Source organism: Ursus maritimus, unplaced genomic scaffold (genome assembly GCF_017311325.1).
Source record: "Ursus maritimus isolate PB19 unplaced genomic scaffold, ASM1731132v1 scaffold_8, whole genome shotgun sequence".
Taxonomy (NCBI): Eukaryota; Metazoa; Chordata; class Mammalia; order Carnivora; family Ursidae; genus Ursus; species Ursus maritimus.
The window spans coordinates 3,896,013-3,912,616 of NW_024426996.1; the positions used below are offsets into that span (position 1 = coordinate 3,896,013).

Sequence of the window (16,604 nt, forward strand, 5' to 3'; positions counted from 1 at the left end):
CTTGCACTTCTCCATCAGGCCCCGAGTTTTGCTGCCCCTGCAACTGTACACCGCCCCCCCGGACTGTTCAGGTCCCAGTGATCTCTTGGTTCTTCACCATCCAAGTCCTCTTTCTGGACTCTGCCGCAGTTCCCTGGGCAAATGGCTGTTCGGGGGTTGTCAGGGTGGCTTTGCCTTGCAATGTTTTTGGGGAGCTCTGATGAGTGTTGAAGGAGCAGGTTCCCCTGTGGCCTTGTGGTTGCAGCTTGGGCTTCCTGTGGATGCTGTTGAAAGCTGCATCTCCAACTCTCCAGGACCCCCTCCCCCTCCCCATGCTCATTTGCTTTAGAAATGTCTTGTCCTGTTACCCTTTCTCAAGTAGGGAAATGCTTCTCTCCTTTTTATTCTAAGAAAGCTGCTGCAAGTAGGGTCTGGTTTGGGGGGGGGGGGTGAATCAGGACCCAGTCCCGTAAATCTCAGAGGGGTCCATCTGGCCTGGCTGGGTGCACGTTCCATATGCCTGTCTCTCTGTTTCTCATCCAGCAGCTGGAAGGAATGTGCTTGTATTATGCCGAAGCAGAAGAGTCCCAGACCTTAGGGCTTATTAATGCTATTTTTGCATTTCTTTTCTGTGTGGGTTGAGAGAGAAGAAACTGAAGCTTGCCAGGTGGCACACAGAGGACTCTGAGCTGGTGGTGGAAAAAAACCACAGACACTCCTGAGGTTTATTGGTTTGAAACCCCTTGGAGCTTTGTTGGCCTTTTCATTTCTGCACGTGTGTAGAAGCCTTTTCCAAGAAGAAGTAGTTATACTCAGAACATATTCCTTTATTGCAGAAGCATGGGTGAAAAGCTGCTTCAGTTTCCAAGAAAGCTGAATGAATGAGGTGCTGAGGAGGAGGAGGTCGGAGGGGAGGTGGGCCAGTTTTTCACATTCCTGCTGAGACCTATAGTGTTCATCAAACCACTGGACGACGCGATCCCACAGGGAGGAGGACATTGTGAAGTATCTGGAAGGTCGCTCAGGAGCAGTGACTTCCACGACTGGTGCACCCGGTTGGCTCCTTGGCAGCAGAGGCCTGCTTTCCCTGGTTCAGAGTGCCGCCATCTTGGTAACTTGGCTGCTGACTTCTCAGTGTGCTCACCACCGTTGACTCACTTCTCGCTGCTCTTTTAGCCACTGCACCACTTCTGTGTACTCTTAGCTTCTACCCACTCATGACTTCTGCCTACTCGTGGCTTTTGCTTACTCATGGCTTCTCTTTTCCGCCTTTACTTAGAGTGTCTTTAGGTGACTTTCCATCCCCCAACAAAGAAGAGCTGATTGGCAGGTCAGTTACTGCCACCTCCATTAGGCATGATCATGATACGGCCATGGATTTGCTTATTAAAAGGGCCCCGCAGAACAAGTACCAGAGCCAGGTGGATTCCTCTCTAGGGCAGTTGGGTTAGATGCCCTTCCTATGTGCCTCAGTAGCATCTGATGTCTCCTCTTGGTCTAATTAGGATAGTGATGAGAATGAGGATGGTGATAAATTTTCATTGAATTCTTATTTTGTGCCAAGCACTTCGCATAGTGTTTGGATTTACTTGAATTATTTCCTTCATCCTTATGATGTGGGGTACCATTTCACTGATGTGGAAATTGAGACTTAGGCAGGGTTGGTGACTTGCCCAAGGTCACACAGGTAAGTAGGTCATGGAACTGGGATTCAGGACGAGATGTCTGTATTATCATATCCTGTCTCTTTGCCCCGCGCCTAGCACTGTCCAGGCTACCCTCTTTCTGTGTTCCAGGATTCCAGGGGAAATTGTGGGCGAACCGGGGGGGCTTGAGTCCGGTGCAGGATGAATGCTCCCTGCCACACTCGAGAGCAGCCTTGTCTGAGTGACTGGAATATCAGATCTCCCTTCTACCACGGTGAATGCACACTGGTACATTTTGTGTTTGTTGGCTCTCTAAGCTTCTGTCTGATGTTGCCTTAGTCGTGTTTCATGAGCACGTCTTATTTCTTTTTAGACACATACAGGTCTCCGTGCTAAGTTCTGAGAGATACTGTTAGTCCCTACTAGATAATGGAGATGTCCTATTTTCACTGGAGGACCATCTCTTAAAGGCTCTGGATTGATATGCCAAGAGCTAGCTGTCCAAAAGCCAATTTGTGGAATAGCTAATTTGCTGAATATATTTGTCTGCTTTTCAACTTTTTAATTGGCTGATAATCATTTTGTGTTTGGAGTGGCACTTGACGTTGTGGTCAGCGTGTTTCTGCCTCTGCTGCGGCACCAGCTCTAGATCGGGGCATTGGACTGTGGGTACAGGACTATGTAGTATGAATGGCAAGAACTCTCACAAGCCAGTTTTTATTAATATAATCTTAATGATAACAAAGAACATATGTGTAGGAAATCTCCCTATATTCTTGAGTCTGCAGTACTTGATATATTTTTCTTGTGACCTGCGATCTTGTCTCTGGCTTTCTTACTCTGACTCTCTCTTTCTCCACTGTGGCTGTTCAGAATACCATGTTCATGTCAACCCGAGCAAATGGATAAAGGAAGAAGTACATGTGGCTAATGGATCTGCTTCTCATCCATTTGTCTCCATTCAGTTAGATTCAACTTCCTAGGATGCTATTTTCTGACTTGATGCACAGAGTCCAGGATCCTTAACAGTTGGAGCTCCCAGGGCTCTGCCTGAAGGATCCTTGTAGGAGACGTACGAGCACGTACTCGTGGGATGCAAATACCAGGCTGTGTGTGTACTTCTCACATAAGCAGCAGCTCTGGCTACAGAGGACAGTAGCCAGATGACATTTTGTATTTCTTTTTTTTTTTTTTTTCCCTGACAAGTTTGAGTTCTAAAAAGTTGATATTTAAGCCCAAGGACTGAACATTGACGTTTACATGGAGAATTGGAGCTTTAATCATGTATTGTGTGTCAGTGATGGAGACAAAGCACCTAAGAGTTCCATCTAGAACTCATTTCATTGATGCTGAATTGATAGGGAGTCAACAAGAAGGAAGACTGTTTACACTGGCTTAATTTCTCCATTGACTGCAAGTATCAGCCCGCTGAGTAGAGGGACCATATTAAGTCCAACACTTACCTCTGCCTCTTTTCTGCTCCCCATCCTGCCCCCAGAACTTTTTTCCAGCATAAAGTGTGAACTTCCGGTGTTGGTGGGGTGTGTGTGTGTGTGTTACACACCTGTGTATAAGCACACATACGGCACTAAAAGCCTGGTTTATTCCGAGCTGTTGTCAGGTTGTGCAGGACTCGTCAGACGCAGACGCAGACCCTCACAGAAGCCCCTTGTGCAGTCAAGGGCAGTGTATTCTAAGGATTTGGGAGTGATTCGCGGAACTCCTTGTCGGGTCAGGGATTGTAATGCTGGCAGGATTTTCCCTCCCGGCCCTTATTCTTTGTGTATTCCTAAACCTGGCTTTCTAGTTCTCACTGCGGATTGACTTTCTCCACATGGTGAAAACCCACTGCATGTGGCCGCAGATTTGGGCCTTTTACGGCTTCAGCCACCAGAGGGAGACGCCTGTTCTAAGTACTGGTGTCCGAGGAAGGCCATCAGACCTCTCAATTGTCACAAGGGACGTGGGGTCACATGAGAATCGGCAGCTCCGAGGGGCACATGGAGTGCATTTGGGGGAACAGGAATCCTCACAAGAAGGGGAAAGTGTTCTTCCGCAAAGAAGAGGGTGGTGCCCACAGGTGCCCAGAAGATTGGTGTCTGCCGGTGGTGTTCTCGTGCATTCCTGGGGATTTACCACGGGGTGGAACATCTATTTTAAATCACTTGGCAGACTTAACTGTAATCTTAGAGCTTGTATGTTTTTCTTCCGGCTGCTTGTCAAGTACAAGCTTTAATGATAATAATTCTTCAGCAGGCATGTTCTCTCACTTCTTACTCATTTGTCAAATTGAGCTTAACAAAATTAAAAAGTCCAATGAGAAGACCCCATCTCTCAGCAGAAGGCCGAGCCGTCAGCTCCCTGTCACTCTCGTAATCCAGAATCTGCCGCCAGGAATGTGTTCAGGCCTCTGTAATCTCTCTGTGTAGTTGGAAGCAGGAAGACTGCTTTTCAGGGGCTCTCGGGAGACCTGGCGCGGGGAAAGGAGGGCAGTCTTTTGTTCAGCTCCGTCTAGGTAAGTAATCCTAATCCCGAGGAGAAGGAAAAACTTGGGGTTTGAAGATTTGAGTTAGTTTTCAACTGATAACGACCTGGGCATATTCTGAATCCATTAAAAATAAAGTTCTCGGTAGTCTTTTTCATGCTTTGCAGAATATTATTTCCCCCAAGCACTCAGGATCTGTCTCCAGCCCTGCCTTTTGCCAGAATTTAGGATTAAAAGTAGAATCTGCAGGCCAGCTAGGCCCCCAAATGATTGTTGTTTCCATGGAAATGGTTGCAGGCCCCTCAATTGAAGCTGGCCCTGTAGGCCGGACAGAGTGAAAGTATGAAAATAAGTTTGTCTGCAAAGCCGAATACTCCTCCTCCAAAGGAGGACAGAGAGGACAGATGATCCAGGAATCTACTGACAGTTGAGATCGTTTTTTTTTTTTTTTTTAAGATTTTATTTGTCAGAGAGAGAGACAGAGCGTGTGCACACGAGCAGGGGGGAGCAGCAGGCAGAGGGAGAAGCAGGCTCCCCACCGAGCAAGGAGCCCGATGTGGGACTCGATCCCAGGACCCTGGGATGATCGTGACCTGAGCTGAAGGCAGACACTTAACTGACTGAGCCACCCAGGTGTCCCGTAGATCATATTTTTTTTTGTAGCCTTTTGGGGTATAGCTCGGTGTGTGAGACACCGGTGTTCCTGGTGGTGCCTGACTTGCTTGGCCAGAGTTGCCCAGATAATTGCCTTTTTTATCCGTGACCTCTTTGTGTCCAGCCATAGCTCATGGAAGAGTGTTTGGGAACAATCTCATCTTTGCTCAGACTTGAGTGTGAGTCACAAAAAGCCCATTAAAAGTGGGTGAAATCATAGAATGGTCTTAAAGTTGTAAGGAACCTAAAGGTCATTGAGTCCCAATGTCCCATCCAGTTTGGGAATCCGTCCTACCGCACGACTGACAAAGGCTCGTGGCTTTGGCTCTCCCATGAGTGGAAGCCTTCTCTGATCCATCGCCGGAGACCTGCTGCTGTCAGAAAGGGCTCCTTGTGATCCGGCCGACATCGCCTCCTGTCACTTCCACCTCTCCTGCCTCTTCTTAGTGCCAAGGAAATGGAGTCTCCTTCTCTCATAATTAAGTTAACTTTTTAAGTTTTAAGAATGTTATCATGTACCCTCCAACATCGTCTTTCCCCCTGGCTGAGCGGGTCCAAAACCTTAAGACTTTAGGTATTAACACCTGTGTTCAAAGGCATTCTAGGGGGAGAGGTTCATTTCCTTCCAACACTGGCTCCTCACCACTGTTGCCCGGATTTCGTGTGACTTCTCCAGCAGTGTTTTTCTTAGTATCATCTGTGTAGGTGGAGAATTTCGGTAACAGTATTTCTGTGTGCCCCCCACCCCTCCCCGGAGTATTCATAATTCAGAGCTTGGAAATCTAAGAAGCACAGCACTGGATCAAACCATTGGTCCGAGCAGTCTCACGAAGGGTGTGGTTGTGTTTGTGACGTCTCCTCAGAAGTTAGTGGACACACCCTACATTCCTAACTGCTTCCCTAATCCTTCAACCCTTCATCTGTGACTTTATTTAAACCTTTGGCCTTTCCTGTAAGGTTTAAATTGTACATGTTAACAGTTCTTTATTTCTCATATGTGTTCTATTATTAATATCCTATTATTGCTCTTAAGTTAATGCCCCCCCTAAAAGAAACAAAAACCCAACAAACAAAAGATGTTTTTTCCGAATGATCCTACAGCTTTAATTAAAATGGATAAAACTTAAAACTCCTAAACTCAGGTGTTGGTCCAGTCTGACTGGGAAGTGCGGGGAAGCAGATACATGGCTTCCACTTGGTGGGGAAAGAACACTGAAGTAGACGTTCTGCTCTGGTTTCAGAAAATCAATATATAGCTGTGTGACCTCCAGCAAGTCACCAAGCCTCTCTGGGTTCCATTTTCCTTAAAGTATACATAAAATCAGATAAATAATTTCTGTTCTTTCAGGTTGTTGGGAGTGTTTTGAAACAAACGATTTAAGACTTCACAGCAAACTATACCGTGATACTCTGGGGTATTTTGAGAGTTCAAAACAAATTTAATAAGATAAGAAAATAAAATATTGGTGATACTGGGTATTTAAGACTCCTGTACATTCACAGTTTCAAAGTAACAGTAGTCTGTCTCTGTAGGAATGAATAGCAAATATGCACCTTGTATTTTAGAGGGAAAAAAAATCTCGTAATTTCTAACATAGGTTCTGGGTGGTATTTGACCTGGTATCATGGTTGAGGGAGAAATTATTTTTGTAAAAAAAAAACATAGCATGTTCATAGAGAAATGAAAGCACTCTGGTTCCTTTGGCAGGAGAGTAGAAGGGTGGAAAGCCAGGGAGTAACTCCGGGTTTGTGAATCATTTAAGTGTCAGTCCTTAAAAAACAGTGGTAAGGGAATACGCTTAATAACTCAAGAGGGGACAGCCGTGAGCACAGACCGCCCAAGTGGGCTTTGGGCATCTGAGCCTGATAGAGTCTCCTGGGAAGGAGGGGGATCCTGAGGCACGGTTTTTCCCTGGAAAACTTTCAGGGCCTTGTGGCTGGGACTGGCCGCTGTGTCAGCCTGCAGCGTCTAGCTCGGCCCTTGTTCCCTAAGAAATGCCTCAGGCTTGAAGCAGACACTTGTCTGACCCCTGCTTGTCCCGGGCACTGAAAGGTGACTTCTCTTCCTGGGTGTTGGGCAGTGTGTTTTTCTTGCACGCTGTTTTTTACCCATGACCACTTTCATTTGGGACGTAGAAGACAAACGTAATATCACATCTTCTCCATACAGGGTCTGATGACCGTTTCTCGGGGTCATTTCTTTGCTTTATACAGTTTTGCCAAAAATACAAACCCATCTACACCTTGGAAAGAAAGTAGGTTTGTTTGGTTTTATTTATTTTTTGCAGTGTTTCTTGAGTATTAATCCCACCTAACAATCAGATTACCTCTGAAGTTTTTCTTTGCAAGGAGAAAAGACAATTGTAATAATCTTTCCATGTTGAAAAACTGTCCCTGCGTCCTAGTGCCCTGTTGTTTGCTTCTCTGTCCCCAGGGAGTTCTGTCCAACATCTCTTCCATCACCGATCTCGGCGGCTTTGACCCGGTTTGGCTCTTCCTCGTGGTGGGAGGAGTGATGTTCATTTTGGGATTCGCAGGGTGCATTGGAGCGCTGCGGGAAAACACGTTCCTTCTCAAGTTCGTGAGTATCACGTTCTGCCGGCGGCCGAGGGCCAAGCTCCCATCTTATCACAGGAAGACACCCTCTCTATAGGCGAGGTGGCTCTGCCAGAGGCACAGTGACAATATGGCCCAGTTAATGCTTTCCCTTCCGGAGAACTCTCTAGATCACTGCCCCCCCCGCCCCCCATGCTTCCTTAAAAATGGAAGTACCAGCCCCAACCCGTGCCATCCGTGGAGATTTTGCATGGCTGTGTCAGGACTTTGCATTCCAATCCCTCAAATGCCTTTAGACTGAGGTAGGTATATGTATAGTTTTCTTCCTTTAGGTGCTTTCTTCCTCCTCTTTTAAGCACATAGTCAGTAGGGAGCTGTTCATACGGTTGGTTTAGAAAAACCAGGCATAAGCCCAGTGGCTGCGGCCTATTCAGATGCAATCTGTTAAGTCATAGGTTTCGGTGAGCGGGAGAAACAGTAGAGGCGCGTCTTCCTTCTTCTCTGCCAGTCCAGGGTTCTCCTTTTGTATGATCAGCAGCATTTATTAGATCCTTTGCAGGGAGTTTGGTGTGATCACTGTTCGCATGAATATTTTTGGAGGAGGAGTTTTACCAGGGGGCAGATAAGTAATAAAAGGAGAGAATGAGAAAGCCTTTCCTTTGGAGATTCCTTCCAGAGGAGGATGGAACGGGCCCTGCTTCCACGTACGTATCCGAGGCAGGTTTGGTAAGTGTGGCCAAAGGTTAGCCGGATACCGGTCATTCTGGAGCTTGGCATTGTGGCGGGCTCTGTGTCGATGTCCTCTGCACAGCGTCCGCTCCCCTTTCCAAAAACAGGAAAGGATGAAGAAGAAAAAAATCCTCCTTTGTGTGGTGAGGCAAGATGGTGGGATTTCTAGACGACAGGAGTAGGATCCTGTCACCTGTTCCTAGAATCCTGCTCAGCATGGTCCAGGGCCATTTTCACTGACAAGCAGAGCCTGTGTTAGCACTAGTCCGCACCGCACGCCGTGCGCGCTTCTCTTCCCCAGCACTTCTGCCACGTCGTCGTCTGGCATTCTTTCTTGAATATCCCTAAGGAGCATGCACGCACCATACCCCACCCAGGGTAGCCCATTTCAAATTTGGGCAGCTCTGGTACAGAGGAGGTTTTAGCGAATCTCACCTGGAAGTTCATGTGTTTAACCTGTAAGTTTACATGACTCTGCTGTCAGGGAAACTGAGGGATACTTGGGCCTCCATACAACTGAGCGAGCAGTTGATTCTCTGTTCTGTTTACCTTGGTCTGTGGTGGGAGCAGCTGGCTTCCCAACACTCCATTGGCCTTATCTCCCATTTTCCCTTTTTACACACACACACACACACACACACACACACACACACACACACTTACTTCATTGCCCACCTAATCAGAGACCTGTGGCGTCCCCAGGAGAGCTTTGCCCCCGATCCTCACCTGCCAGTCTTCTTGGCACGAGATCCTTCAAAATGTGTGGGCTCACCTCACTCAGCTTTTCTATGGTACGTAACCATTTGCCCTGGATAATACTTAACCATTTGCCACTATTTTACCAGTTAGAGCCTCCATGCCTCCAAATATGGGATCCCCTTTAATGGGATTTCCTTGAATATATTTTAGTTTATAAGCGTAGTCCCTTCAATACAATTTGTTGTGTTTGTCGTTGAAGGTACCAGAGTGAACAGGCAGAAATAGATCCGTTTCTCTAAATCAGCACCTTAATTTGTAAAGTCCCATGTTGGGAATGAAGAAAATTGTATTGTTTCTTGGCTTTTGAAAATCACGGGTAATATTTAAAATGGCTTCTCTATTTAGTACAAACAATAAAAACTGGCCCAGAATATTCTTTGAGCAGGAGCTATGAAATAAGTAAGTGAATGTCAGCATGCCTTTCACAGCCCCGGAGATCTGAGGCCGCGAGGCGAGGAGGTCTGCTGAGGGGAAGTCTGAGAGCCAGGAGAATGTGAAATGGAAACGGAGCTTCCCGGTCGACGGAGGCCCTAAGACGGAGTCTGCGAGTCAGTCTCCGCACCTTTGGACATGGGGGAAGTGAGGTCACAGGGCCAGAGCACACGGGTTTCTGCCAAATAGTCGATAAGAATTTAATTTGAAGTCAATTTTTGATCTCTGTATCATATAGCACTAAGAAAAACTTTACCAGGGTAGCTGGAAAATGAACTTGCCTGACCTTTATGGTGGTGAGGACAAACACTGAATCGAAATCTCGCGTGACTTCTGCGGCGCTGTTTTGTGGGCACGTGGACGTGAGCTGGCTCTGGTTTTCACGTTGGTATAGCATGGTAACGTTTGTATTTCTGTACCTAATAAAGGGAGGGGAGTTGTTCTACGCTATGGGGTAGGTATTGAATAAAAGTGATCGTTTTTTTCCCGTCCTTTTCTCTAGATGGAGGAAATCTTACTTTGAAGTTATTGGTACCACTGATGATAGTTTAGGTGCTCTTTCTACTGAATCCATCCAGGACAGATAACCAGGGGGAGGTCTGTGGAACCTCAAGGGCTGAGCTCTGGAGGGTCTAAATTAGAGCCAAACCTTGGAGTCCTAGACTTTGCCAGGCACTTATTTCTTTCTTCCACCGCTCCCCTCATGCCCACCCTCCCAGAACGGCACTTGGCGCCCTGGATATACACTGTCAGATACACGGAGATCTAAAGACTGTGGGGTCTCTGGAGGCAGGATTCTGTCTTACCCATCCTTGCATCTGCAAAGCCTACCAAATCCAGGACCTGATCTATTATGGGTCCTTTGGATATTTGCTGGAGGAATTCACATCTTTTGTCTTTTTCTTATTTTAATAAGTAACTGCACTCTCTTTGCACCACTCCTCCAGCACATTTTCCTCTCGGTTGGCTGCTAATGTCTGCCTGCTGAGCGTAGAAACAGCGGACAGCTTTAGTCCCCTGTGCCTCCTCGGCCACTCAAGTCCTGTAGCCGCCACGGGCTCTGCTGAGCAACCGTGGCCTCAGTGTCCCCCTTTCTGTCCTTGTCACCAGAAGCTTGCCTGGTCCTTCACGGCCTCATTTCTCATAATCTGTTTCAGCAAAAAAGTTGGGAAAGAGTAAGAGTGTGGGGGTGATAGGAAGTGGAAGGAACCGTGGGTGTGAACAGTGCGTTGGTATGACTGAGTCGAGGCTCTTCTGAGCCTTCGAGATGAAAGGAGAATTTCTCCAGCTTTATGGGCAGTCACCATGCTACCTGGCGCCCCCAGCCTTCCTGTGTAAATTCTTGTCCACATCAGCCAGAAGTCTGCTTTCAGCTGCAGGGGGATGTTACTTAAAATCTTCCGACGCTGGTATTTACAAAGAAGGGAGAGCACAGCTAGCATTCCTAAGAAAGCTTTCAACCCAGTTTTCATTCTGTTTTCATGATGGGAAATGATTTTCATGTCCTAGTCACCCCCCCCAAAGTTCCTCTTTGACCCTGTAAAGTAGGTGCAAAGGGGATTTAAAGCAGTGTCTGAATCCAAAAAAGGACTGTATTGCATACAGAATCAAGGCCATAGTAACAAATGACAGTTGATCTGAAAATTCTGGGATCGTTTCTCAACATTACGAGAGCTTACTAGAGGTAGGGGCGGGTCATTGTTCAAGCGTCTGGCAGTGCGTGAATCCGGAGAAACTCATTAGGCCTTAATGTGGGTCTAATGAGAGATTCCTGTTATCCATGTTTGCTTATAGGCTTTGTTGTCTAATTACCAAACGGACCATCAGAACCCCGAAAATGTGATTATGAACGATTTTTTAAAAACCTTTCTTGGAGTGTAATATTCTCTTAATGAATCTTAAGAAACTGAAGATTATAAGCTTTGGACACGTGTAACAACCCAATGTAATTACAGACCTTTTTAGAAGGGACCATTTAACTATATATGATCAAAATAGCCCTTTTAACTGTTCTCTGTGTGTCCTTTGTCTTAGTTTTCTGTGTTCCTGGGAATTATTTTCTTCCTGGAGCTCACTGCTGGGGTTCTGGCATTTGTTTTCAAAGACTGGATCAAAGACCAGCTGTATTTCTTTATAAACAACAACATCAGAGCGTACAGAGATGACATTGATTTGCAGAACCTCATAGACTTCACGCAGGAATATGTAAGTTTAAATTTGGTTTATTTTTAAGTTGAAAGCCTCCTCGAGGAATGAACGTTACTCCCGGCTTCTGCCCGCGCCAGCTGGAACATACCTCTGACTTTGCCACATGGGGTTTTTTTGTTGTTGATTTTCTTGTGTATTCGTTCTTTTCTAACCTGCTTGATGACTTCCATGATTTATACCCTAAGTGGAAATGTTCTATTTTCACTGATCTCAATTTCTCCTAAGTCCGAGGGACAGAGAAAACCTCTCGAGCCACGAGATTGTAAGCACACACACTGTTTCCCGTCAACACCTGCAGAGTATTGCTTCGCTCTAGGTGTCACGGGTTACGTGGTGTCTAATGTGGATTCTTCCTTGTTCCTTGCCCCCTTTTGGGCATCCTCCACACTTCGCGGCTCCCAACGATACGTTCAGCGATAGAGTATTTGTCCACAAAGTTCCTGAAACATGCCTATCCAAATGTCATAGCACACGCAGTCCCACACGACCGAACATTGAGCGACTTCTAAGCCCTGGTGGCTTCTGACATGTGAAAAACCTGCTAAGCACAGCACCTCCCCCGCCCCCAGGTTTCCCAACGTTAGCAGGTGACGTCCCCGTCATGCAAATGAAGTCGCAGATACCCTGTGTGACTCAAAATAGAAAATGGTCAGAAATACAGATCTAGTGCCAAAGTCTAATTAGCGACGGGGCCGTGGGCTCACGGAACCTTGCCCTGTTTCCCCACTAGGAAAATAGAAATCATGACAGCGGCTGTTTCACTCCTGCGAATATTAGTACACTCTAATAACATGTACGTGGTTTTCTATGAGGCTCAAAGTGTTACTGACCTCGGGTGCGAAGGTCTTTATTTGCATGCCCTGAGAAATTAGACAGTGGTGTCTGTGACCTAACTGTTTGCGGCAGGACCAGCGGGCAAACAGAAGCCCAGGGGACCAGTGGCTGTTTCTGGGATGGACAGCTTTCCAGAGGGAGGTGGGGGTCCCCTCTGATAAAGGGAGGAGACGGCTGCGTGGGCACTTGCCCGAGGGGAGCGCCCTCCTCTGTCGGGTACTCAGAAGTGCCCCGAGTGCCCAGGAGCGAGCTGCGTGTCAGGTGTGAAATTCAGCGCTGGTTCACCTCGGCAGACCCCACTGTCTTGTTAGGTCATAATGGATGCAAGCTCACACCTTGCCAGGTATTATTGCTCACTGGTTTGCATGACAGATCTGAGGAAGCTTTGTAGGCAGACCTGGAGATGCGCGAGCCCAGCCCTCGGAGGACCAGACGAGCTGGGAGAACATGCGTATACACGTCCTCTTGAAGTGCTGTCTGCTTCATATGGAAATACCGTTGTTTCATGTGATTTTATTTTTCTGTCCTGGAGTGTAATGTTTGGAAGTAGCTTGTGGTCCTGAAAGCCCGAAAGTGGTCAAGGCTTGGTGTTCACGTGACAGAGAGTAGAGCTCGTCAGTAGGGGGAGTAATGAAGGGGCCTCTGGAGCAGCCCGTCCTTGAATCAGGCCCTTTTGAGACTCACTGACTTTAACAGCTCATTTTATATAGATATTAATTAGATGATGGAATTTTTAAAGTTGAAAATGTAAATGCATGTTCTTAAAAAAAAAGTTCAGAGTAGTAACAGATATACAATGAAAAGTAAGCCCTTAAAACTTTTGGGGGTGATGAGTATGTTCCCTGTCTTGATTGTGGTGGTGGTTTCACAATGTATACATATGTCAAAGCTTACAAGATTGTACCCTTTCAATATGTGCAGATTATTGTATGTCAATTATACTGCAATAAAAAGGATTTTTAAAAAACCATTAAGGCTGCAGAGAACACAGTTTTTAAAAAGTAAGCCTGTAGTTCTCCCACCCTCAGCCTCCTTCAGACACTACCACAGTTTAGTGTCCTGTTTATCCTTCTAGAATGTTCCTCCAGGCACCCACACCAGGCAGACCTTGTTCTGACTGAGGCTCCTGCAGGACTCCTGTCCTCCCTTCCAACACCTGACCCCGTGGGCCTCCTCAGTCATTTAAATCAGCTGCCAGCACACCCTTACGCGTCTTGAGCCTCAGTCATTTGGGAAGCTTTTATAGGGGCCCTTTAGGTTTAGTTTGGTTTAAAAGTAAATTCTGAGACAGAAGAGGAGGTTAGAGCGGGCGGAAGCGGGGTGGCGGTCGTTTGGCGGTGGGGAGTGGAGGCGCCTCCAAGTCGAGATGTCCTAATTCTCTCCTGTTTGCTCTAGTGGCAGTGCTGTGGGGCTTTTGGAGCTGATGATTGGAACCTAAATATTTACTTCAATTGCACAGATTCCAACGCAAGTCGAGAGCGATGCGGCGTGCCCTTCTCCTGCTGCACTAAGGACCCCGCGGTGAGTGGGCGCCCGCAGACTGCGGGCCAGCCCTGCGCCTCACACCGGGCGGGGGGCTGAGCAGAGTGGTTTTTTCCTTGAAGCCTCTTCTTACCTGCTTGTCCCAATTGCAGCCCCTAAAGGGGGCATAGTGTTCAGATCTTCCCAGGAGGAGTGATCCTCGCTGACATTATTTTAATAGCACACGCTGGTTCTTATTCTCAGCCTTCTTGTGAGTTGACTCAATAAAATTCAGAACGTTCCTACTGCCAGGATCACCATCATCTTCCCTCTTTGGGTGAAAGGAAGGCCCGTGGAGGTTAAGTACTTTCCCAGGTCCACCTTGCTAGCAGGTGACGGAGCTGAGCTTCGGACCCAGGAAGCCTGCCTGAAGTGTCTGTTCCTTCCTTATGAGCGGACGGGCTAGGTGGGAGCAGTCTGCATTGGCTGGGGGCCAGTGACCCTTTGCTTCCTGGCTTGCTTCTGGGAGAACATTAGGGACAGGAGAAGAGTCTGAGGTGCGATAGGGCTCGTCTACCAGGTAGGAAGACTGTAGCTGCCTGGGCTCTCGGTTGCAACGATGATAATAACTGCAGTTTGTGTTTTATTTAAGAAAAGAAAAAGCGATAAACCTGTTCATAACCCTTTCCCCGTGGGTTTGGTTATGTTTTGGGTCACATCCTGTGACTGGTGTGTAGGATGACTTAAAATGCCAAGTGCCTGGTTGTAAGTTAAAAGCCAGGAGTGAGCGTTAGAACAAGTGCGAGAATTTGCTTCTGCACGTGTCCGTTCCACTTACTTCGGTCTCCCAGGCCGTCGGTCCAGGCAGCCGCCCCCAGACCGCCCTTCTTGAAATCAAGCGGAGCCCAGGGTGCTAGTGAGTTCAGTGGCCGTGTCCCCATGCAAGGTGGAGCATGTTTTGGGGCTCTTGAAAAGGGGTCATGGTCTTGGTGTGGAACAGTGGTTCTCTGAGGGCTTCAGAGGGGTCTCTGGGCTGTTACTCTTGGTCTGAAAGAGACTGAGAATCAGAAAGGACAGTGCTCCCCTGCTCTGAGACCTTGCCAGGAAGCCCACCTTTCCCAGTGGCTCATGTCTTGCTTCCCTCTGAGGAGGGCTGAGAGGCAGGAGAGCGCCCAGCACAGAGCCCCGGGTGTCACTCAGGTGGCCTTGCGCTGACCAGCAGGGACAAACTGTTCTGTCTCCGGCTGCTGCCCCGTGTTAACATTCCACCAGAAGAATTATGAAGTGTCAGAAGGCATTATGCCTCCCTTTCCAACTACAGATACTCTGGGTCGAGATTTCTCATTCCACAAATGCCGAGCTAATAAAATCTACCCCATACCCTGCGGAGGGGGAAAATAAACAAACCTGAAACAGGAGAACCCATGTTTCTGATCGGGCCTGTGAGGTGTCAGGGGCTCTGTCCGTGTGTTATGTTGTCGGGGCATTGTTTTGGTTATTAATTATTAAAGTAACGCATTCTCATTGAAAAACCATTTAAATGATATGGAAGTATATAGGTTAAGAAGTAAAAGTTCCCGTAAAAGAGCATAAACGAAGATAGTCATTGTGCCGTTTCCCCATGGCTTTTACTATGTCTCCGTTTTCTAACCCCCGTAAGCTTCCGGAGGTTGTCAGTAATGCGCTTGCTATTCATATATTTCCTGAGCCTCCGTTTTCTTCTTCTGGGAAAGAGGGCATATTTTAATACCTGCTTCTGAGGATTGTTGTGATAATTACTTGGGATAATGTCTCAAAGTGTTATTTAACCTGGTGCCTAGGACATTTGCATGCCCAAGTACGCTTTCGATTAATGACACTTCACAGGAATCTTCTGCTAAGTCTCAGGTGGGCTGGCTGTTGAGTGAATTTCACCTTTCTGTTTTCTTTCTCCACCAGGAAGATGTCATCAACACTCAGTGTGGCTATGATGCCAGGCAAAAACCAGTAAGTGGAATCTCATCTTGTCGCTTGGCACAAAGGGTGTTGGAGGAGCTTTTGGACTTGCATGGTGACACTGTGCTCTCCTCTTCCCTTGTGAAGGAAGTTGACCAGCAGATTGTAATCTACACGAAAGGCTGTGTGCCCCAGTTTGAGAAGTGGTTGCAGGACAATTTAACCATCGTGGCTGGTATTTTCATAGGCATTGCATTGCTACAGGTAAGACAAGGCTTCTTGATGGATGTCACAGGGAAATGATGCCCTGGGAGAGCCCTCCCCATGACAGGAGCTCTGCTGAATCACCTTAATGTCACAGGTTTTAAGACACATCGGAGGGCTAGGGAACAGACGTAAGCTGTTTGGTTTGTATTTTATTTAAAGCCCTGATTTTAGATTTTGTATCCTGACATACTTCAGGAAATCTTTTTTCCTTTTCAAGATGGAGAAATTGATTGGGTCAGCAATTGCCTACTGGCATTCTGGTGTTTCCATGGGCAAAGTAATCACTGCCTTGTGACAGGCGGGGCAGGCAGGGATGGTTGGAAGGAGATCTCAGTGGCAAGATTAAGACTTTTTAGAGTTTCACAGACATCCTGTGTCCCTTTCTCTCTCTGGACCACCTTGTCAAAGTGTTAGTGAGGGAAGGAAGCACCCACTTTCCCTCTTAAGGAGCCCCAAGAGCTGGGGTTTTTATCTTGTAGAGATATAGTACTTTTCTTAGAAGGTCACAAGTTGGGCACAGTAGTTGAAAGAAATTAAGACCTAAATAAATGGAAAGTCATCCCATATTCATAGATCGGTAGACTTACTATTGTTAAGGTGGTAGTACTCCTCAAATTGATCTACAGGTTCAATGCAATCCCTATCAAAAGTACAACTGC

General features: G+C 47.0%; 1 protein-coding gene across 4 annotated transcripts in view; it reads left to right on the top strand.

The window, feature by feature from the left end:
• Positions 1–16,604, top strand: part of TSPAN5 (tetraspanin 5) — a 157,551-nt gene that overhangs the window by 137,172 nt on the left and 3,775 nt on the right. For 3 of the 4 annotated variants that reach the window (XM_008707185.2, XM_008707186.2, XM_008707187.2), the window contains exons 3-7: positions 7,199–7,345; positions 11,275–11,445; positions 13,678–13,803; positions 15,682–15,729; positions 15,826–15,942. In XM_008707185.2, coding sequence (XP_008705407.1) covers positions 7,199–7,345; positions 11,275–11,445; positions 13,678–13,803; positions 15,682–15,729; positions 15,826–15,942 — 609 coding nt within the window. The remainder of the gene's footprint in view (positions 1–7,198; positions 7,346–11,274; positions 11,446–13,677; positions 13,804–15,681; positions 15,730–15,825; positions 15,943–16,604) is intronic. The other variant, XM_040625025.1, reaches the window with a different exon arrangement.